Source organism: Balaenoptera physalus, assembly GCF_965194825.1.
Source record: "Balaenoptera physalus genome assembly, chromosome: 6".
Lineage (NCBI taxonomy): Eukaryota > Metazoa > Chordata > Mammalia > Artiodactyla > Balaenopteridae > Balaenoptera > Balaenoptera physalus.
In genome coordinates, this window is record NC_138885.1 from 90572838 (window position 1) to 90597500 (window position 24663).

The 24663-nt window shown below is 39.1% G+C and overlaps 1 protein-coding gene across 4 annotated transcripts in view; it reads right to left on the reverse strand.

Moving 5' to 3' along the window:
* The window catches only part of FTCDNL1 (formiminotransferase cyclodeaminase N-terminal like), a 191532-nt gene that overhangs the window by 10021 nt on the left and 156848 nt on the right, over positions 1-24663 (reverse strand). The window contains exons 6-7 of one of the 4 annotated variants that reach the window (XR_014265188.1): positions 5224-5380; positions 97-466 (exon numbers count right to left, since the gene is read on the reverse strand). Coding sequence is in view for 1 of the 4 variants with exons in the window: in XM_082467307.1 (XP_082323433.1) it covers positions 5346-5380 (35 nt within the window). In the remaining 3 variants the exon portion in view is untranslated. Of the gene's footprint in view, positions 1-96; positions 5381-24663 lie in introns of those variants that run through there. The other 3 variants (XR_014265186.1, XR_014265187.1, XM_082467307.1) reach the window with 3 other exon arrangements.

Below are 24663 nucleotides of genomic sequence, written 5' to 3' on the forward strand. Positions count from 1 at the left end.
TTTTACATGCTTCTATCAGGCTTTAGAGTCCATATAGAAGTATACTGTATTTTCAACATACACAGTGTTCGTAAGGACAGGGTCATAACTCACCAAAACTTTCAAAATATTTTAATCAATTTACAAATTTTTCAATTAGACAAAAATATGCACGAAGGGGTTATTCAACTGAGCGATGATAATCAGGACATATATATTATGTGTATTAGCAAAAAATGTGAATAAGTTCTTCAGTGAGAGAAAAAACCTGGTGCATATAATAGATTTCTCATAGTTCTATGCAGAACTTTCACTAAGAGAACACCCACCTAAAACGGATTATTCCTCATCAAATGCTACAGTGAGAATTCTTCTGTAGGAAGCATTTTGTGGATTCTTTCCAGAACATAGAGAAGATAATCTGTCTTCCAGGAATTCATTTTCAAGATGGATTATTCAATGAATGGCATCATTTGGGTACCCCATTCTGCAGTTGTAAGGAGGGGACACAATTTTTCAAAGACTGAAGTCCCTTTCATCTCTCCTCACACTGTACAACTCCACTTAAGTCTGAAGTTTTGCATCCAAAACTAAATGAGCTTTTAAGACTGAGATATGATTCATCATAATCTTTACCATGAAGAAAGATCTTTCCATTTCCTCCAAGTTAAAACAGCAATAGAGTGCCATTCCATGAAAAGCACAATGACATCATATAAATTAGGAATAATACATTAAAATAGAATTTGTATTTGGATGATATTGCCAAAATAAAGAGCAGAGAAGAACAAATGACTGTAATGAGCCATAATACACCATAAATGGGCTTTGGTTTACTGCTTACACATGAAAGACAGTCTATAAACATTAGAGTCCTTTCTAGCTATTCAAATAGCCAGAAAGTTATTCCAATCCAGTATATCACTCAGAGGTATATTAAAATTTAAATTTCTTACAGCTTTAATAGGCTTGTTTTTTGACACTGCCAGTGATCATCTCAGCTGACGAAGACTTCCATGTAACTGGCAAGTTGGTTAAGTGGCCTGAAAGATCCTAGCCAAATCTAGTCTTGAGCTTTCTTCCAGGAGTCTGTGATTGGCTGGTGGAAGCATGGGGCAACCCATTCACATTCTTGACAGTATTTCCTTTTGATCCTACATGTATTTTTGCATTCACAGACACACAGGATAATACCTGGCTGAGGCATTAAGACCTTTAACCCCTGTGGAAATCATAATCCTCCATCTTTTGCCCTAGAGCTCAAATTGTCTACAACAGTTTGCTCAGCCAGAAAGTCATGATATTTGAAAACCAGGAGGATTGAGAAATGTTCAGTTTGTGCATCTGACGATCTGCTATCTGTTCTCTCTTGTAAGTGCCCAAAGGGCAAGGTCTCTGCCCACTTCAGTTGATAGTACAACCCATAATATAGAGCTAGTGGCCTATGGGTGCTTAATAAACCCTATCAGGTAATTAGAGTGATGATGGGCAATTGTCTCTGATGTCGTTACCACTTGCTGAAGAATTAAACTGCATTTATACTTTCAGTAATTATCTCCCATGCCAAATTGTTCCCATATGGACCCAAACATTGCAATTTTAGGCTGGATTCACACGATAGCAGTGATTACTTAATTATTCTACTGTGAGCAGGGCCCAGTTCTCAAAAGAAACAACTTTCATAACTCATTAGACAAATCTTTGTTCTGCTGTAGGTATTATTACCCAACGCTTGAGGATGGAGGTGGGAGTGGGATGCAGATATTTTTACTGAAGACAGACAGCAGCCTTATAACTACCCCCACTTTCCAGAGCTATGGCACTTAAAAGTCCACATCCTTTTAACAAAGCAGTTATGGGCTTCCATGGTGGTGCAGTGGTTAAGAATCTGCCTGCCAATGCAGGGGACACGGGTTCGAGCCCTGGTCTGGGAAGATCCCACATGCCGCGGAGCAACTAAGCCCATGCGCCACAACGACTGAGCCTGCGCTCTAGAGCCCGTGAGCCACAACTACTGAAGCCTGCGTGCCACAACTACTGAAGCCCACGTGCCTAGAGCCCGTGCTCTGCAACAAGAGAAGCCACCGCAATGAGAAGCCCGCACACTGCCACGAAGAATAGACCCCGCTCACCACAACTAGAGAAAGCCCGCGCGCAGCAACGAAGACCCAATGCAGGCAAAAATAAATAAATTAAATAAATAAATTTTAAAAAATAAATAAATAAAGCAGTTATATCGCTACCTCACGTCAAGTATGTAACCTAAAATAAGGGATACACACACCCATGCATTACATCAATAGCAGTTTTGAATGAACTCTGTGCAACTTTAAAGAATCTGAAGGTATTGATTGGGATAAGGCATATATTGCCACCAACTCAGGCATGCTCAGCAGACCACAGCCCTACTTTCCTCTTTTCAGTTAATATCAGCAATTTCCAAATCCTCTGGATCAACTACTTACAATGTTAAATAGGAACATTTCTACTGAGTTTCAGATTAGCTGTCAATTTAGTTGGCAGGGGGAGGGAGGAGTTGCAGGGAGGGCAGTTTTTATACATATTATGGTATAAGTCGCTTAGAATCTTTAAGGAATATTTCACTTTTAAGCATAAGGATGCATAACAATTTTTTTGTAAAAATTATTAATTCAGTAAAGAACAACTTTTGAGAAAATGTATGTACTTTTTTAAAGTGTCAAGAAGACAGGTGGCATACCTAGGAATAGATTTAAACTGCAAACGACGGTTATACTTAAGCTTCTTCGCGTACAGACAAAGGTTCCTGTGGTTTTCTTTTTTTCCATTGAGTCTGTAATCTTTTATGATGTCATTTTGTTAAAATGTACTGCACGCTGATTTGTATTTCTTCTGTGGAGTTGGTGCTTCCTCCATGCTAATGTTACTTTCCCTTTCTCTAGACTGATCTTGATTTGATTGAAATAACGTGGAGTCAAATGGTAGCCTAAAAATGTAAAACCTTTTATTCCAGAATATGATGTAATCAGTTTCAGTAGTCTCCAGTGGAAACGCTAATACAAGGAGAAACACCAACCTAGAGGTCTGTAAGCAGAGGAAATATTCACCCAACATTGACCACCATTTTTGTGTCTTTGGCAAGAATATGACTCGGGTGACAGGAGTTTGGAAACGGAGCCTCAGATGGGGAAAATGCCTTTATCCAGATACTGTACTCCCTCAAGAGCCCTATATGACCCCCCCACCACACACACATGCATGATCTTTTTATCTGTACTTCAGATAAAAGTATTCTACCCATTCTACTCTAGTTCATTTAACTGTACAGGTTTTTCTGAGCCAGGAGTCTCCCAGAATTTACAGGTAACTCCATTCTTACTGTGTGGTTGATTGGGGTTAGAGGCTTGGTATAAATGCAATGTGCTTATGCATACATATGTAAGGGGAAAAATTAAAGCAGATCTCTAAGTAATCCAGACAAGTTGCAATCAATTCACATGATTCACTTAATAAATGTTTTTAAAATACTATGTTTCTAATCCAATGTTGCAGGAATAAAGGACCCAATTTCTGTACCCAAGAGCTTTCAATAAACTGGGTGCAGAATAAAACCACACAAACAAACGTGACAACAAAACAACTTATATTAAAATACAGCGTAGAAGAAGTTCAGAGAAAGGAAAGCTAGCACATGAACAGTCAAACCAATTGAAGCAATCACGGGCTCTCGTTGACCTGATGTGTTCATGGAAAGCTCTAGGCTCCTATTCTCTTTATATATGAGAGAGATCTGACTGAAGTCTTAGTTTTGGATCATGAATAGTTATGGAGAATAAATTCCACATTTTACTTAGTGGACCACTGGGAAAATTTCAGTTAATAACTGAAACCTAGTGTGGAGTATGCCAGAATAGCTGGGGAGGTATCCCAAACTTACTGCAAATCCCAAAGGCAGTCGGTGGGCTATCTCCACTGTTCATCAGGAGTGTGAACAGATATATGATCATGCTGGTAAAAACCAATTGGTTTTCTAAAAGGAAACTCCTGGTAGTCAAATTTATTTTTCTTTGTCATGCGCCATGAATAAAATGATACTCACATCACTGCATAGTTTAAATTGTTTCCTGAAGTGCAGTGGGCTTTGGCACTCAGTGATCCCAATTTTAAACTAACTCTTGGGGGGCAAAAGGAGTTGGCACTGCACAGTGAAGTATTTCATCACCTACACTGCCCCCGCCCCAAATTCTTTATATTTTAGGTACAAAAATTCCATTACTTTAGCTTGAGATCGAGTTTCCTCATGCCATAGGTTCAGTCAACACACTCCAAATGAAAGAATCCAAACAGACACTTGATAAGCTATCTATCATGTATCAAGTTCATGCCAGTTGATTAGAAGAATATATTCTGAAATGATTGACAGTTCTTTGACAATACCAATTTATTACCTGTCAAGCTGCAAGGTATGCTTTTGATATACAGAAGTGAAATAATATGGAAATAAAGCCAACTCTAAGTTAAAACAGGAGTTATGCTACTCTAAATGGATCCCAGATGACTATGAAAAACATATTTGTCTGGATAATAACAATTATATAAGTGATACATGGTTATTACATTGATGACAAACTTCAATGCAGTATACTACGTAAGTGCTCCTACCCTATTAAAATAACAATACTGAACCCAATAACTTGAATGGAACCCAAATTTGGAATTATCAATTTAGACAGCAATATATGGCAAAAGTTTGGTTATTAGTATTAAGGACATGACTTATTTCCTGTAAGTCAATGGGCTTACCTCTGAGCTTCAGACCCATACATTAGAGGAAATGTGTTATAATTGGTTCACTTTGGGTTAAATGATTGACATTTTTAACATATGAAACCTGTTATTTTGTAGATGAAGTTTACCCTGTTTTCCTATAGCTTCACAAACTTTCCATTTTAAATTATAGAACTTCCATGCTAATTATAAACTTTTATCTTTAAAAGTGGTTCTGCCTTTTAATCATTTTCTGTAGTTGATTTTTTTTTCTAAAACCTTATAGAAGATAGCACTGTTCTTAATTTTGACCAAGGAAGATTTTACTTATCTAGCAGAAGCTCAAGGTTTTATTAGTACTGCAAGAAGTTTTGGTCAAAGGCAGAATTTAACGCAAGGCCAAATGTTTAAACGAGAATTTAATATATTTATATATTAAAACATACGAATGTTTATCTATGTTAGCAAAGGAAATAAAAGTGCTTATTTTTTCCTTACCTGTGGAATATATTGAGTGCTATTTCTCCCTTTTCAAAATTAGCCACAGCTAGGTTGGCTCAGGTGGTAAAGCTAGGGTCCGCTCATGGGCAAGCTGGTTAGCATGATTCTCTTCTCTGTCGTCATTGTCTGTGCTGTAACCTTGGAACTCTGTGCCCTGGAGGTGGAAGGTAGAGAGGTAAGTGCAAATGCATCTCTAGAGGTCCCTAAACTGCTAAATATATGTGACCCAGGGATGGTCATTCAGTAACCTTAACCTCAAGTGATAAAGAAACCCAGGAATGGGAGGGGCCATGGGAGGTGCATTAACTCTGGTCATTAAAGTACCAGTAAGTGTATAATAATAATTACAATAATAAATAATAATAACAATAAAAATAATAATAAAATAATAAAATAAAATAATATTAATAATATTTACATTAATAAAATAATATAATAAATTAAATTAATTTTATTAATAATAATATTAATAAATTAATATTAATAAATTAATATTAAATAATATGATTTATTTAGTGTTCCTTCAGACCAGGCATGGTGCTATGTACTTCCTTCTCTGCATGATGTAAGTGTTTTCATCTACATTTTACAGAGGCTCAAAGAGTTTATACAACTTATGCAATAATTAGTGATGAAGCCATGATTTGAAACAGGCATATCTCATCCCAAAGCCCACGCTTATAATCCAGATGTTTTCGAACCTTGATCTCTACAACATGAGAGTCACCTGAGAAGTTTCTTAAGAGCCTATTTCCTGGCTCCAGGAGTCAAAGAATTTGATTCTGTGAACCCGAGGGCAGCCTGGGGATCTGGTGCCTTTTTTTTTTAACAGTTCCCCCAAGTGATGCTGACCCTGATCCAGATTTAGAAACCATCGCTCCAACCAGTGCTTCCCAATCGAGTTGCATAGATAACGATACTATGTGTATGGTTCACAGGGAAGTAGACACAGCTGCTCCCGGGCAGAAGTGATGGGTCTGGAGCCTCCAGCCAGCCCTGGTCCTACTCAAGCCTGAGGGGTCAACACCCCAGCACACAGGTAAGCCAGTCCCAGAACACTAGTGGGATTGGTATTGCCTCAGTTAGGACTCCCCGATCTGATATCCTAAGCCGGACTGTGAGAGCCCTACATGCTCAGTGTTTTGATACTGTTACATAGAGAAACACTCGTATGAGACACTGAAAAGGACCAAGCTTCTGAAATGGCTTCACACAGTTTCTGAATCCCCAACCGACTCCCCAGCGGGCTCCTGTACTGAGAGGTATCTAACTCATTGGTCACATTACTGGTCAAGAAGCAAATTACCTTTTGGGCAGAACATAGGAGCTCAGGCTTAGAAGTGGAAGGTTGGAGAGGAGAAGAAGGGAGAGAACTTTTCTTCATTTGGTCCATGAAGGTGATTTTTCTAATCTTGATAATAGAATTAGCCCATAAGCTAGCAAATACTCAACAGATGTTTGGGTTTCTTTGTTGTGGGGATGACAGAAAAATCAACTTATAACTATAGTGGGAGGGGCATGCAGCATGGAGCCACTTGAAGGCAGCCCAAAGGGCATGATACCTCAGAGGACTGGGGCAGGGGAGGCAGGGAAAGCTCCTCCTCCCAGGAGGTGAACTCTGAAGGGTCAGTTGGAGTTTGCCAGTCACCGAAAGGCAGGGGGGATCCCAGCGAGAGGGCCCAGCATGAGCAAAGATACAATACGGTGTCTCTGCAAAAGCAGAGACCAGATCTTGGTCTCCCCTGAATCAAGCACTGAAGCAAGAACATTACAGAGAGCCCAAAAATATGTGTCGGATTGAAACAAATGACAGCAATTGAAAAGAGGAATCTCAGCTTCCCATGCATTTTAGGTAGTTATGCTTCAAGTTCACAGCCTACTTTATCTACTTTACTCTAGGTTCTGAAATCTTGGACCCAATGAAACTTGCATGCCCAAACTGTACAAGCTTAAGCACCTTTCAAAGTAGCTAATTTCCATCAGATGAACTTCTTAAAACAGTAAAATGACCCACATATACAATGTCAAGAAATAAAAAATAAAGAATAGTTTCATTGCTATGAATAAAATGGTTTGAGGTTTATATAAAGAAAAAAGTGTGGTACTTGTTATGGTGCATTGGTTTTGGTTAAATGTTTTGGTAAAAAATAAATATGGCCAATTTTATCAACACTAAATAATTACAGTTGACATAATAGCCACACTTTTTAGGATGATATTTTTCTATGTAAATACTTTCCTCCTAAACTAAAAATTACTTTAGTCATGCCAATATTACAGATGGTAAAGTAAGTCCAAGAATATCGTGAAACTGTAAATTTGTTTTTAGTTTGGTCCCTTTACCAGAATTTCTCAAATTTGGGTTTGAAATATCATTTGCATTTATAAAACTGTTTTATGCTGTTCTTTTGTCACATTATTATAATATAGATGGTTCTGCCTTGAATGTAAATTATATTTAGGGTCACTCATTATCATTTTAACATATAGCTCTGTGTTTTCAAGTTTCTCTCTCTTTTTTTAAAAAAATATTTATTTATTTATTTTGGCTGCGCTGGCTCTTAGTTGTGGCACATGGGATCTTCATTGCAGCATGAGGGATCTTTTAGTTGCAGCATGCGGGCTTCTTAGTTGTGGCATGCGAACTCCTAGTTGCAGCGCGCATACAGGATATAGTTCCTAGACCAGAGATTGAACCTGGGCCCCCTGCATTGGGAGTGTGGAGTCTTACCCACTGGACAACCAGGGAAGTCCCAAGTCTCTCTTCTTCTATACCACATGTGTACATAACTTTATGAGACTGGTATTTAATGGATAACTATCTCATAACTTTATAAGAGCAAATTATTAACCAATCAACAGCAGAGCAAGAGACAAAAAATGGTTTTATTAATGACATACTGGGCTGACTCAAAAACTTCTCCAGTCATGCATCTGTATTCTTGAAACAGCTTCTATTAAAATATAACAACACTCAAAAGGTACATTCTATGCTATTGCCTTAAAATCTAGGGCAAACTAGTGAAGGCAACAGAAGAAAATGTGTGAGACCAAGAATGGCAAAAGGTGACATTATCTAGATTTTTTTTTGATGTAACAAAAATCAGACTAACTTCATTCTTCTAAGGCCTCGATGATACTCTACCAGGCATTAATTTTAAAGCCTCAAGCCACCTTGAGTCACTCAATAGAAACAAAAATCTAAGCAGGGGGCAGAGAAGATTAGCAATTTTTTAAAAAAGAAATGCAACTGGAGAAAATAAGATGTGTTTTGTTCCACTAGAAATATGACTCTTCACTTTCCCAATCTAAGCAGGGCTTGTTCTTATACTATGAATAATATAGCTGTAACTCATCAGAATTGTCTACGTTTTAATTTGAAAAATAGTTCCTATGTTAATCTTTAATAACCTGTCTTCTGGACCAACAGAAAGAGTTACAAAAGAACTCATTTACAGTGGCGTAATTAAGGCCTATGAGAAGCATATTTAGTAATGTGGTGCCATTCCCCTTTTCATCCAATGGCCTCGCTGGAATATAGATCCACCATTTGATCAGTGTATCTGGCCCCAGGGGCTTCATGGTCTGCAAGCCACAACCTACTAATAAGCACCCTCCAGCTTGTTTGCTAAACAGATCAGTCCTGGCAGGCACCCAAAAACTCCAGTCCTTGAAACTTGGAGCTCTTTAACTTGCATGGCCTATTGTGTGGCAAGCGAGAGAATCAACTATGTACCTCATAAATGCAGAGCAATTATGGATCAGTTAGTAATACAGCTGGCTCAAAAGATTGCTTACCTAAACCAAATCGAGGTATAATTTATTTTTGTATTGTCTTTGTTAAAAACCAAACAAACAGCTCTGCAGAACTTGTATACACAGTAAAGAAAATGGCTGTATTTTCCTTGTAAACAAGATGGCAACTATTGGCTAAATGAAATCATCCCCAGTAGCTGAAGGTTTTCCTTTAGAACCAAGCCATTGCTTGTTGTAGATTCCTTACGTTGTTAAAGGAAACATGGTAGGTAGAACGCTTTCACTGATAGAACTTCAACATGTTTGAGGTAAAGGGGGCTGCACGGTGCTGTTCCTCATTGTAGATACCAGGTAAGATACCATCAACTTCAAGCATAAAGAAGTAAAAATGACATAGCCTTCATTTACAAAGAAATGGTAAAGTAGCATGAGTTCATGTGCATTAATGAGTCAACAATTATGATGTATGCAGATAAACCTCTTTGGAAAAGCCCTGCTATAATCAAATTAATACTTGCCAACTTATAAATCCATATGATACAAAAAAACAAAACAAACCAACTAAAACACATTAGGTTCGTAGAGCTATTAATATTAAAGTACCTGGAAATGGCTAGTGGAGCATCAGCATAGACTTTTTATTCCATAACTAATGCTTTTCCTACTGTTTGAGCACCTACACTATGATAAGTACATTAAGTAGCAAACCTTAGACCCTTGGGAAGGTGTTGTGAGAAGACAGCGATCTTCATTTTAGGAAATCTATAATTTTAAAAATGTCCACACAGATAATAATAGATAATAAAAACACAGTAAGGCTGGTTCGAAGGAGATAGCATCTAGACTTGGTTTCACTATTTACTAACCATGTGACCTTAAGCAAGCTACATACCTTACTGAACCTCAGTCTTCTCATCTGTAAAATGGGGGGTAACCTATTCTGACTATCTTGGAGGGATGTTGAACAGAAGTAAGTTAATGGAGTGGAAGTACTTAATAACGTGCAGACATCTACGAATGTAAACTCGTTATTGTTGCTAAATAGAAACAAACTTAGAGAACTATCAGGTACATATTTGTGAACCACTGGACATATTTCTTTGGGACCAACTTTTAATGACACTAATTACCTTGATTTAGGGATTGGAATATTGGTTTGGGATGTGTAGAGAATGTTATATGATCTCATCTTACCTTTTGATTTGCTATTTTTTAAAAATTCCTGATTTTTGCTACAAGTGTGGATATTTGAGATAAATTGATGACTAGATGCTCCAGTTATTAGCCCCAACTCTTGGGGTTCCCAATCTTATATGCATAAGTTGGCATTTAGTGGACATTTTAGGACTTTTCCCTGACAGATGGTCAGTATTTGCCCTCCTGCTTCTATTTTAGGTAATGTATTAGTCAGCTACTGCTTCAATAATGCTATGTAACAAACCACTCCAAAAATCCAATGGCTTCAAAAAACAGGCAGTTATTTCCCACTCACAGGTCTGCAGGTTGACTGCAACTTGGCCTGGCTAGGGTGGACTTCAGGCTCTGGGATCTGGTCCTTGGATTCCAGGATCTAGGCTGCAGGCTGGGTGTAGGTCTGTTCCACATGTCTTTTATCTTCCTTGGGTCAGTGACTACCCAGAAAATGTTCTTTTCATATCAAGGGAAGAGGCTTAAAGTATATTTCATTTCAGTGGGATGAACTTCAAAATTACAGGGCAAGGGACTTCCCTGGTGGTGCAGTGGTTAAGAATCCACCTGCCAATGCAGGGGACACCGGTTTGAGCCCTGGTCCAGGAAGATCCCACATGCTGTGGAGCAACTAAGCCTATGCACCACAGATACCGAGCCTGTGCTCTAGAGCCCACAAACCACAACTACTGAGCCCATGAGCCACAACTACTGAGCCGTTGTGCCACAACTACTGAAGCCCATGGGCCTACAGCCCATGCTCCACAACAAGAGAAGCGACCACAATGAGAAGCCCGTGCACTGCAACAAAGAGTAGCCACCACTCGCCACAACTAGAGAAAGCCTGCACACAGCAACGAAGACCCAATGCAGCCAAAAATAAATAAATAAAATAAATAAATTTATTAAAAAAAAAAAATTACAGGGCAAGAGCCCTTGGTGAGTAATTCTAATACAAGGGAAGCATGACAAATTGGAACAGTCCAATCTACTACACATGTTTTTATAAGTGAGCTTATATTTTAGTTTTATATATTTTAAACATTAATAACTTTTGATTACACTCTTAAATCACCCATAACTTTACCCATGTGGCTATTAAGCACTTGGAATATGCCTAGCCCAAACTAAGAGGTGCTAAAATTGTAAAATACACATCAGATGTTGATGACTTTGCAAAAAAAAAGTGTAAAATATCTCATTATAATCTTTGTACACAAAGGTATTTCCAGTGAACTCTTAAACCAGAATCAGAGCCATGACACGGCAACATGAATAAGCAAGAGGAAACCCTGGCAGACCCTCTCCTCCCTGAAGAGCTCTTGCTGCCTTTATTGGAACAAGGGAATTCTATTCTAAACCAGCCCCCCAAAATAAAAAATATGAGAATGGAAATCCTCAACATACTCAATAGATATTTTCCCAAATGTTTATCTCAATTTTTGGTAAATGGATATTAGCAGAGCATCATCAGTATGGATTCTGAAATGATCCTGAATCAGTCCTGATTTCATAGGACTCTTTTTCTGATGGCCCCTCAGAGGTCAATTGAATCCTGCCTCTAGCAGAATACAACTCTTCCTGGAAAGAACTTTTTATTCACAGTGTTGCCCAAATTTTGAAAGGTGAGGAACTAAGAAATTTTATAACCGAGGTAATTGTTGCTATGTCAGTTCATATCTCCCAACACATTCCTCCAAAAAAAAAAATAGTAATAACAGAGAAAACTACATAAAAGCATGCCCTTGGCATGAATAAAAGACAGTGTCTAAACTTCAAATGATCGGAAGTAAAAACGTAAACACCACATCCCAACAAGCTACCCTCACGCTCCTGCTGCCCAAGTCTCCATGGGGAGAAGGGCAGTCTGGGGAAGACTGCAGGGAATCTCGAGAGAAGCAGGAAACGGCCATAGACTGATCTAAAATCACAGGAAGGGAAAGTCCACCCTACATGGAAAATGCCAGGAAAGAGTCTTTGTGGATCAGAGCAAGATGATGGAAGAGACTTAAGGTGTGTCCAGGACTCGAGGTGGTGTCTTGGGAAGGCAACTTTTCCAGGCAAAGGAGGGGCGGCTTTAATGAGAATGGAGAATTGCCTTTAGAAAACTGCACAGTGCGACTATGGATAAACACCCAGGCTGCTGGCTAAGGGCATCCTCCCCTCTGCTCGGGATCTCAGCATCTCTCCCAACTCCAGGACATTGCTCCAGCACCTCTCCTCTCTCCTTCCTTTAGCATCAACTTCCTGGTCTCCCAGATCTTTCCTGCCTGCATGCAAACATACGGATGATTCTCCCATGTAAAAAACAACTTACTCCCTCATACCCATTAGAATGGCAAATATAAAAAGAAAGAAAGAAAGAGAGAGAGAGAGGGAAGGAGGGAGGGAGTGAAGAAAGGAAGGAAGAAAAGAAAGAAAGAAAGGAAGGAAGGAAGGAAGGAAGGAAGGAAGGAAGGAAGGAAGGAAGGAAGAAAGAAAGAAAGAGAAAGAAAGAAAGAAAGAAAGAAAGAAAGAAAGAAAGAAAGAAAGAAAGAAAGAAAGAAAGAAGGAAGGAAGGAAGGAAGGAAGGAAGGAAGGAAAGAAAGAAAGAAAGAAAGAAAAAAGAAAGAAAGAAGGAAAGAAAGAAAGAAAGGAAGAAAGAAAGAAAGGAAGAAAGAAAGAAAGGAAAAAGAAAGAGAGAAAAGCAGGAAAAAGAAAGAAAGAAAGAAAGGAAGGAAGGAAGCGTTGGTGAAGACATAGAGAAACTGGAACCCTTTTGCATTGCTGGTGGGAAAGTAAAATGGTGCAGATGCTATGGAATACAGTATGGTGGTTTCTCAGAGAAATTAAATATGGAATTGCCATATTAAAAAAAAAAGAGGGCTTCCCTAGTGGTGCAGTGGTTGAGAATCTGCCTGCCAATGCAGGGGACACGGGTTCGAGCCCTGGTCTGGGAAGATCCCACATGCCGTGGAGCGACGGGGCCCGTGAGCCACAACTACTAAGCCTGAGCGTCTGAAGCCTGTGCCCCGCAACAAGAGAGGCCGCGACAGTGAAAGGCCCGTGCACCGCAATGAAGAGTAGCCCCCGCTTGCCGCAACTAGAGAAAGCCCTTGCACAGGAAAGAAGACCCAACACAGCCAAAAATAAATAAATTAATTAATTAATTAAAAAAAAAAAAAGAAAACTGCAAACTGCACAGTGAAATGTAAAGAATGGACTTGAGGACACGGGGAGGGGGAAGGGTAAGCTGGGACGAAGTGAGAGAGTGGCATGGACTTATATATACTACCAAATGTAAAATAGATAGCTAGCGGGAAGCAGCCGCATAGCACAGGGAGATCAGCTCGGTGCTTTGTGTCCACCTAGAGGGGTGGGATAGGGAGGGTGGGAGGGAGATGCAAGAGGGAGGGGATATGGGGATATATGTACACGTATAGCTGATTCACTTTGTTATACAGCAGAAGCTAACACACCATTGTAAAGCAATTATACTCCAATAAAGATGTTAAGAAAAAAAACAAGAAAGAAAACTGCACAGTGAAGGGGGAAAAAGCAAGAGAGGAAAGTTAGGATTCTTTAAGATAAGAGAATATTAAAAAAAAATTCAAAGAACAACTTCCTCCCATCAATGCCCTGAACACACACGCAGACACACACACAAATACACGCAGTTAAAAAAAAAAAAAATCCACACTATGCTACACTGACAACAGAGGGAGCTCTGGAACCAGGAATCTTGTAAACCACCCCCAATCACCATCCCTATCCACAGAAATGCAGAGATGCAAGCAATCTTTATTTAAGCAAAAAATACCAAGATAAAGAGCATGTGAAAATAAGTCTTAATACAGTAATTTTGATCTTTGTTTCTCTATATACAATGCATCTTTTTCCTCAATGCTTTAAAATTTTTATCTTTGGTTTTTAGAATTTTTGTTATGATGTATCTTGATGTGTTTTTCATTGTGTTTGTCCTGCTTGGGGTTTGTTGAGTATCTTGGATCTGTGGATTTATAGTTTTTGTCAAATTTTGACAATGTTTGGACATTATTTCTTCAAATATTTTTTCTGTTTCTCTAGCTTCATGTATATTAGACTGTTTAATATTGTCCATAAATCACAGAGATTCTGGGGGATTTTTCAGTCTTTTTTTTCTCTGTCTGTTTCATTTTGGATAAGTCTATTGCTTTATCTTTAGGTTCACTACTCTTCTTTTCCAGTGTCTAATCTGATGTTAATTGCATCCAGAGAATTTTTCATTTTGGATATTGTGATTTTCAACACCAGAAGTTCCACATGGTTCTTTTTCAGATCATTGATTTCTTTCCACACTATATGCATTTTTTGATTAGTCATTTTAATATGCATGTCTGCTACTACCATCACTGCTATCATTTCTGGGCCTATTTCTATTGACAGCTATTTATCCTAGTATGGGTCACATTTTCCTGCTTCTTGGAATGTGCAATAATCTTTTATTGGGTGCTGGACATTGTGGATTTTATAATGTTGAGTGTCTGGATTTTGTCTTTAAAAAAAAAACTGGGTTTTGTTTTAGTAGGCAGTTATGTTACTTATGGGTGAGGTCAATCCTTTCAAGGCTAGTTTTCAGTCTTTGTTGGGTGGGTCTATGTAGCCTTTATTCTAGGACAAAGTTAGCCTCACTATGAAGGCATAACTTTTCTGCTGTCTTAATTTCTGACTTCTTGATGTATTCAACCAGGGTTCTCCACTCTGGCTGGCAAAAGCTTCAACAGTTCTCAGAAGACCTCTGTGAGTTTGGAAACCATTCAGTTGCCTGGTTTCCTCTTTGCTCAACCTCATGAAGTTTACTATTATGCAGGAGTGCCTTAGTATTTAGTAAGAACTCAATGGGATCCCTAAGTATATTTCTGGAGCTCTATTTTTGTGTGTGTAGTCCCTCCTCCCTGGAACTCTGCTTTACGACTTCTAGGTGCCTCCATACCATGAGCAGTAATCTGTCTCCAAGACTCAGAGAAAGCAAAGCTGCCACCCTCTCCTTGGGATCTCCTCCTTGTTCCTCCCACTGAAAGGTGTGGTAATTGTAGTTTGTTTGTTTTTTTCAAACACATAGACTTTTATTTATTTATTTTTTTATACAGCAGGTTCTTATTAGTTACCTATTTTATACATATTCATGTATATATGTCAATCCCAATCTCCCAATTCATCACACCACCACCACCAGCCCCCCGCCACTTTCCCCCCTTGGTGTCCATACGTTTGTTCTCTACATCTGTGTCTCTATTTCTGCCCTGCAAACCGGTTCATCTGTACGTAACTGTAGTTTTTTTTTTTTAAGTATTTGTTTATTTATTTATTTATGGCTGTGTTTGGTCTTCGTTTCTGTGCGAGGGCTTTCTCTAGTTGCGGCAAGCGGGGGCCACTCTTCATTGAGGTGCGTGGGCCTCTCACTGTCGCGGCCTCTCTTGTTGCGGAGCACAGGCTCCAGACGCGCAGGCTCAGTAATTGTGGCTCACGGGCCCAGCTGCTCCGCGTCACGTGGGATCTTCCCAGACCAGGGCTCGAACCAGTGTACCCTGCATTGGTAGGCAGATTCTCAACCACTGCGCCACCAGGGAAGCCCTGTAACTGTAGTTTTGATTGCAATGGTTTCCCTTCTCTTGAGGATCACAGAATTGTACTTCCTACTGTCCCAAGTCTTAAAACATCTGCATCAAATCTTTTCTCCAGTATTTGTGTTGTTTAAAGTGGAAGGTAAATTCATTTTACTCCATCATGACTGGGTACAGCATTTCCTAGGCAGTTGAACATTTGAATCTGACTCCGACACTCACAGAAGTCTAGTCTGAAGCTATAAATCTGGGAGTCATGTAGTACAAGTGTTTCTCCAGACTTGATTACGCTGTGTGGAGACAGTGCTCCTTTCAGCCCCTGAGGCAGTTGGGTGGTAATTGCAGGCTAGGCTCAGCCCCTGGCTGCCACCCCAGTATGAAAAAAAATTTAAATATATATTACTTCTACCTGCTCTACTTGAAAGTAATATGAAGAATAGAGCAAAGGGTTAAGCTCTGGGCATTCTGAAACTTAGAGATGGGGCTAGGGGTGGGGAGAGGAATACCCATCAAGGAGACTGAGAAGTAGTGCTCATGGAGTAGGAGAAAACCACGAGAACATGCTGCATTGGAAGCTAAGTGAGAAGACCTTTCAAGAGGGCTGGAGTGATCAGATGGTGTTAGAGGTTAAGTAAGATGAAGAATGAGATTTGAACACTGGATTAGGCAAGATTATGAGAGTTGGTAATCTAGCAGGAGCATTTTCAGTGCAATGGGGAGGGAAGCAGACAGTTGTCATGACAAGGAGCAGAGAAGGTACCTTGAGAAAAATAAGGAAAGTAGGACAGAACTTTTTTTAAAGACAAGTATCCTTTACAGAGAAATTCTATTTATTTCTATAATAAAATGTTCCAGTGTTGTAACAATACCTCTTTTGTACTCTAATTTGTCCCATTCATAGATTTGCTGGGGGTTGTTTTCTTTTTCTTCTTTTTTTTTTTTTTTCCGACCATGCCACACGGCTTGCGGGATCTTAGTTCCCTGACCAGGGATTGAACCCCGGCCCCCTGCAGTGGAAGTGCTGAGTCCTAACCACTGGACCGCCAGGGAACTCCCCCATCCATAGATTTGTTAATCACCTTTTCCATATACAGTTGGTCCTCATTATTGTGGATTTCATATCTTCAAATTCATCTAATCACTAAAATTTATTTGAAACCCCCAAATCAGTACTCGTGGCCCTTTCGAGATCATTTGCAGACATCTGCAGGGTGGTGAAGACTTTGATTTGCTCCACATGCACATTCCTAGCTGAGGTGAAAAAGGCAGCACTTTGCCTCTGGTTTCAGCTCCAAAATTGTAAACAAGTGTCTTTTTTTCACGGTCTATGTAGTGCCAATTTTTTCACATTTTTGTGCTTTTCTTTGGTGATTTCACTGTTTAAAATGTCCCTCAAGTGTACTGCTGAAGTGCTGTCTAGTGCTCCCAAGGGAAAGAAGGTTGTGATGTACCTTATGGAGAAAGTATGTGTGGTAGGTAAGCTTCATTCAGGCATGAGTTATAGTGCTGTTGGCCATGAGTTCAATGTTAATGAACCAACAATGTATATCACATAAAACTTCTTTAAACGGGAATACATATACAACAAGGTTGTGCATTGACCAGTGACAAAAATGTTGTGACCAGAGGCTCACAGGACCCTAACCCTGTTTCACCCTGGGAGCAGTGGTTCAGTAGCTGCTATTCAGTCTTTGCAGTGACTTGATAGACCATAACTGTTGCAAATGAATAAGAATTGACTGTATAATGTTTTTCTTTAAAAGAAAAAAAAAGTAAGGCGTGGTACAAAAAGCACTAAACCAAGAATTCTGGGAACTTGCTTCTAGTTCTCGTTCTTCCAATAACCAGTTGTGCATCCTTCAGTGAGCACTCTGGCCTCATTTGGTTTCTTCATCTATGAATGGAGCTCTTTCAATTAGATTATTGCTAAGGCCCCCAGAGCTCTAGCATTCTCTGACCTTGTATCATCACTACGGGAAATTCCCAGTGATCGTCTCTTCCCAAGAAAGTCTCTTCTGCTTTATTTCAAACCACCTCATTTCATAAGGGGGGTGAGGGAGGAAACGATGATCTTACAATAAGACAAATAAGCACCATGTTCTAGAGAGTGCCATAGAGATGAAATAAAATACACTGATTTTTTAAAATCTGGGAAGTTTTCCCAGGAAAAGAGTTGCTTATGACTTTGGAAGTCATATCAAAATAATCCCCACATGTTAACAGTACATGTCACATTAAGAAATAGATATTAATGAGGGATTTTAAAAGAAAACAGCCACAGTAGGTTTAAATAGGGTGCAGCCTTCTGATGACAGCTTTGAATATAGAGTGCTAAAATGCAGGCAGACTGAGTAAGGTATGGGCACATTACTAAAAATACAAGCAATACAGAGAGTACGGTCAGGTGGCAACCTGAATTCACACTCAGGGTTTTTAATATCAGAAGGAAGAAAGCCACTTGCAGCTCTTTGCTGAAGGATGAAGCTCTGCTGAGTGTTAAGAATACAGGCCCATATGTGTAATGACAGAAGGTGAATATCTTATGGGGGGTGTGAGGGGGCAAGGAGGGGACTGAAAAATGAAATAAATTCTCTGCATAATTTGGCTTTTATTTCCTTATTAGAAAAATATTAATAGTAACTTGAAAATGAGTCAATTTTTTTTTTAATCCTTTTAATGTGTTGTTGGATTCTGTTTGCTAGTATTTTGTTGAGGATTTTTGCATCTATGTTCATCAGTGATATTGGCCTGTAATTTTCTTTTTTTGTAGTATCTTTGTCTGGTTTTGGTATCAGGGTGATGGTGGCCTCAAAGAATGAGTTTGGGAGTGTTCCTTCCTCTGCAATTTTTTGGAAGAGTTTGAGAAGGGTGGGTGTTAGCTCTTCTCTAAATGTTTGATAGAATTCACCTGTGAAGCCATCTGGTCCTGGACTTTTGCTTGTTGGAAGATTTTTAATCACAGTTTCAATTTCATGACTTGTGATTGGTCTGTTCACATTTTCTATTTCTTCCTGGTTCAGTCTTGGAAGATTATACCTTTCTAAGAATTTGTCCATTTCTCCCAGGTTGTCCATTTTATTGGCATAGAGTTGCTTGTAGTAGTCTCTTAGGGTGCTTTGTATTTCTGTGGTGCCTGTTGTAACTTCTCCTTTTTCATTTCTGATTTTATTCATTTGAGTCCTCTCCCTCTTTTTCTTGATGAGTCTGGCTAATGGTTTATCAATTTTGTTTATCTTCTCAAAGAATAAGCTTTTAGTTTTATTGATCTTTGCTATTGTTTTCTTTGTTTCTATTTCATTTATTTCTGCTCTGATCTTTATGATTTCTTTCCTTCTGCTAACTTTGGGTTTTGTTTGTTCTTCTTTCTCTAGTTCCTTTAGGTGTAAGGTTAGATTGTTTACTTGAGATTTTTCTTGTTTCTTGAGGTAGGCTTGTATTGCTATAAACTTCTCTCTTAGAACTGCTTTTGCTGCATCCCATAAGTTTTGGATTGTCGTGTTTTCATTGTCATTTGTCTCTAGGTATTTTTTGATTTCCTCTTTGATTTCTTCAGGGATCTCTTGGTTATTTAGTAACATATTGTTTAGCCTCCATGTGTTTGTGTTTTTTACGTTTTTTTCCCTGTAATTGTTTCTAATCTCATAGCGTTGTGGTCAGAAAAGATGCTTGATATGATTTCAATTTGCTTAAATTTACTGAGGCTTGATTTGTGACCCAAGATGTGATCTATCCTGGAGAATGTTCCATGTGCGCTTGAGAAGAAAGTGTAATCTGCTGTTTTTGGATGGAATGTCCTATAGATATCAATTAAATCTATCTGGTCTATTGTGTTACTTAAAGCTTGTGTTTCCTTATTAATTTTCTGTCTGGATGATCTGTCCATTGGTGTAAGTGGGGTATTAAAGTCCCCCACTATTATTGTGTTACTGTCAATTTCCTCTTTTATAGCTGTTAGCAGTTGCCTTATGTATTGAGGTGCTCCTATGTTGGGTACATATATATTTATAATTGTTACAACTTCTTCTTGGATTGATCCCTTGATCATTATGTAGTGTCCTTCCTTGTCTCTTGTAACATTCTTTATTTTAAAGTCTATTTTATCTGATATGAGTATTGCTACTCCAGCTTTCTTTTGATTTCCATTTGCATGGAATATCTTTTACCATCCCCTCACTTTCAGTCTGTATGTGTCCCTAGGTCTAAAGTGGGTCTCTTGTAGACAGCATATATATGGGTCTTGTTTTTGTATCCATTCAGCCAGTCTATGTCTTTTGGTTGGGGCATTTAATCCATTCACGTTTAAGGTAATTATCGATATGTATGTTCCTATGACCATTTTCTTAATTGTTATGGGTTTGTTTTTGTACGTCCTTTTCTTCTCCTGTGTTTCCCACTTAGAGAAGTTCCATTAGCATTTGTTGTAGAGCTGGCTTGGTGGTGCTGAATTCTCTTAGCTTTTGCTTGTCTGTAAAACTTTTGATTTCTCCGTCGAATCTGAATGAGATCCTTGCCAGGTAGAGTAATCTTGGTTGTAGGTTCTTCCCTTTCATCACTTTAAATATATCGTGCCACTCCCTTCTGCCTTGTAGAGTTTCTGCTGAGAAATCAGCTGTTAACCTTATGGGAGTTCCCTTGTATGTTATTTGTTGTTTTTCCCTTGTTGCTTTCAGTAATTTTTCTTTGTCTTTAATTTTTGTCAATTTGATTATTATGTGTCTCGGTATGTTTCTCCTTGGGTTTATCCTGCCTGGGACTCTCTGTGATTCCTGGACCTGGGTGGCTATTTCCTTTCCCATGTTAGGGAAGTTTTCGACTATAATCTCTTCAAATCTTTTCTCAGTTCCTTTCTCTCTCTCTTCTCCTTCTGGGACCCATATAATGCTAATGTTGTTGCGTTTAACGTTGTCCCAGAGGTCTCTTAGGCTGTCTTCATTTCTTTTCATTCTTTTCTCTTTATTCTGTTCTGCGGCAGTGAATTCCACCATTCTGTCTTCCAGGTCACTTATCCGTTCTTCCGCCTCAGTTATTCTGCTATTGATTCCTTCTAGTGTATTTTTCATTTCAGCTATTGTATTGTTCACCTCTGTTTGTTTGTTCTTTAATTCTTCTAGGTGTTTGTGTTTTAATTCTTCTAGGTCTTTGTTAAACATTTCTTGCATCTTCTCGATCTTTGCCTCCATTCTTTTTCCGAGGTCCTGGATCATCTTCTCTATCATTATTCTGAATTCTTTTTCTGGACGTTTGCCTATCTCCACTTCATTTAGTTGTTTTTCTGGGGTTTTATCTTGTTCCTTCATCTGGTACATAGCCCTCTGCCTTTTCATCTTGTCTATCTTTCTGTGAATGTGGTTTTTGTTCCACAGGCTGCAGGATTGTAGTTCTTCTTGCTTCTGCTGTCTTCCCTCTGGCCAGGAGCCGAATTTTTAAAATAGTTATTCCCTGAGTAGTCTTTGGTGCTTCACATGGACTTTGATGCTGGGTGGTTGGAGAGCTACATCCCATCACGGGTCTTTTTGGTTGTACAGGATTATGTCGTTTTGCAACACTGGAAGGGAGGTTTACCAACTGGTCTGTGTTCAGTCAGAACCCTAGCAGGAAATCGGTGGCAAAAATCAAATTGGGACAATCCCAGGAAGGTTTTTAAAGGGACTGTTTAAACAATGGCATAGGGAAACCACAAGGAACAGGGCAGTCCCCTAGGACTAGTAACAGTGGAGCTGTTACTACCCCTGTCTGGAAGGGATGAGAGAAGGGGTAGGTTTCCAGATCCTAGGTTTCCAACCTTGGAATTAGAGAGTCGTGATGAGGAGTTCACCTGGAGAGGAGTGGTGACATTTTCAATCATCAGCCAGCCCAAGTCTACAGGAAGGGAACTAAACTAATAATGACCTCAGTCTTACCCACCTCCCACCTCCTGATGGCTTGTCTCTGTTCCTCACTGCACAACCAGAAGCCAATGAGTAAGAGGCCCTGATGGTGTTGCCCAGACAGGAGGATCCAAAAAGATTCCAAACAGAATTAGTAGATTACTTTCAAGGTAGAAGTACTCTGCATAAACAGTTGGTCCAAAATTTTTTAAATGACCAAGAATGAAAATCCGTATCCAACCAAAGCTAAAAATCATCATCACTGAGTGAACCTTAGGGATGCAAAAATAAAACTGAAATTTTATTCAAAATTACTTAATGTTCAAATTTTTTATCGGTCAAATTTTAATAGGACAAGATAAACAATTTTTCAGAACTCTTAGCTACTAACTTGCTTCTGCTGTCATCACACCATTTGGGGTATTAAATTGATTCACTTCAACTGGCACTTTTACTAATATCACTAATCTTTTATATGTAAAAAAGATATAGTTTGGAAGAATATTTTGAGAAGCACGTTTTCTAGAAGAAACCTTATGCCTAGAATGTACTGTTATCCTTCATCTTCAAAAACTTAACAAATGGTTAGCAAACTATAGCAATTATTTCAATAACTTTTTAAAAATTCATAGTTCCTATATTAGATTTCCAGGGTTGCCATAGCAAAGTACCACAGACTAGGTGGCTTAAAACAGCACAAATTTATTCAAGACACTGAATACCAGGCAACAAAGAACAATGACCATTAAGAGATGGAAAACAAAACGGGTGAGCCCTACAATTTATCCAGCTTAGAGCCTAGAGAGAGTTTCCAAGACCTCACATTTCCTAGATCTAAATATGCACATTACCATGTAGATTGTGGAAAAGATTTTAAAAGCCCCCTGGATCTCATTTTCAGTGTCCCTTATTTTAACCTCAAAATTTCCAAATATTTGCTAAATCTCTAAAACAGAGATCATTTGTAAAAATGCACAAGTAAACATTACTAAGCAGTTTCACCATCATTGTAAGCAACCTTTATGTCAGGAAGATCATCTCTTTGCCAAACACACTCACTATCAATTCCCAAATCTCACTTTTAAAGCAACATTCTTGTGAACTGAGCAGTAAAAATACAAATCCAATAAGCCTATCAACCTTCCCTATCTAAGTGTAAATTGAATTCTCCTTCTTTCCAAATGGACAATTCAAAGTTGATAATGGGAAGAAAGTCCCCAGGTGAAAGAAAGCTTGGCTGAGGAGAACAGGGCCACCCAAGTGGCACAGAAATGCTGGAGGGCCAAGGAGGATGTGACCATCAGAGGACAGGAAGGGCCACACATACAGGAAGAGCCAGGCTCTGCTTGTACAGGGACAGTAGAACAGAAACACAGATGCCATTGAAGCTGTCATGCCTGCCCTGGGTAGCTGCCTTCAACATTTTTTTTTTTTAACCTAAATGAGAAATATATTTCTACCTTGTTTGAGTCACCATTATTTTGTGTTGTATCACATAGGAAGCCAAACCTGATCCTATATTATACATGAGAAATTATCTCATTTAATCATCCCAGCAACCCTTCGAGGTATGTCGTATCATTACCTTTACTTTATAGAGGAGCAAACGGAGACCCAAAGAGGTTAAGTTACTTGCCCAGGGTAACATAATTGGTAAGAGGGTTTGCCAACAGGGCAAGGATAAAGGAAAAGAGTAGAAAAGGGCTGGCAACATGGCAATCAGAGTAAGGGCACAGTAAAGGGTCCTTAACCCAGCAGATTAATCCTCGCCCAAAAAGTGTTGTCTCTATATTTCATCCATGGGAATATTAGTCTTTAGAATTATCTGAAGTCTTTAGAAACTTATACCACACATAAAATGGGATTCTTAACTGTAGAGACTCTACTAAAAAAAAAAGTAAGAAACACACATAAGAGAATTTAGAGCAGAGACGTAGCAGCCTTGAGACGTTCTAGATAATTGACAGCTCTCTTTTGATTCAAGACTGAGCAGAAAACGCTCTCTGTTTTCATTCTCCTTTCAAAAATTGATCAACTAATTCTTCTTCTTTACTAAATGTAATGAAGATAGTGGAACTTTCATTTGACAAGTGATGATCTAGGAATTGCTGTAAGCCATTACACCAAATCAAACAGTCATTTTGCGTATTGAGGCTTGCGTTCTAGTCCATCGCGGCCCCTGATGAGCTCCTGGTTTTAGACATTGCAACTGACATCCTTGCTCCCTGTTTCCTCATTTATTAAAAAAAAGATGGCCTTAGAAAAAGATCACATTTTCTAAGGCCTTTTCTAGTCCTAATTCTCAATGATTCTGAATATGACTATATCACATACAAATGAAGAAAATATAGAAGGTGTGTCCTAGAAGGTTTTTTCCTCTTTGTAACTCCCTGTGATGAAGTTATTTAATTGACTCTGTTACCTGACCCCAGCTCCCCCAAAACAACAGAGTGCAGTAAAAACACTTCAGATTGACGGAGGCCCCTGATTATTTAGGAGCTGCTTAAGTAGGACTTGACTGTAATACTATTTACCATGAGGCCTGAGAAAATTGGTGGGATTCGAGTTACAGCCCTAATAATTTGCCTTTATAGATTTAACCTGAAATAACAGGCTGAAGGGACAAATAAAATTAGCAGTTTCCTAGGTAATTCCTAGATAAATGTAAGTATAAAATCCTGTTTGAAGAAAAGCAACAAGTAGGTAGCTATGGTTCAAACGAGGCAGAAAAGAGAAATGGCTAAGGTCACTCTGACCCTAATTAAGGGCTCCGCAAAGTTCTGGCTCCTGTAGTTTGCCGCACCTTGGGACGGCTCTGCTCCTTCTCTGGCGTGAGGTGTCAGAGGGACGAGTGTCTTTCCTTGTGGGCAATTTCCCTCGTGTGGAAACTTGCCAGGAATCCAGAAATAAGCAAAAAGGAAAGGAAGGAAGGAAGGGAGGGAGGGAAGGAAGGAAGGAAGGAAGGAAGGAAGGGAGGAAGGAAGGGAGGAAGAGAGGGAGGGAGGGAGGGAAGGAGGAAGGGAAGAAGGAAGGAAAGGAGGGAG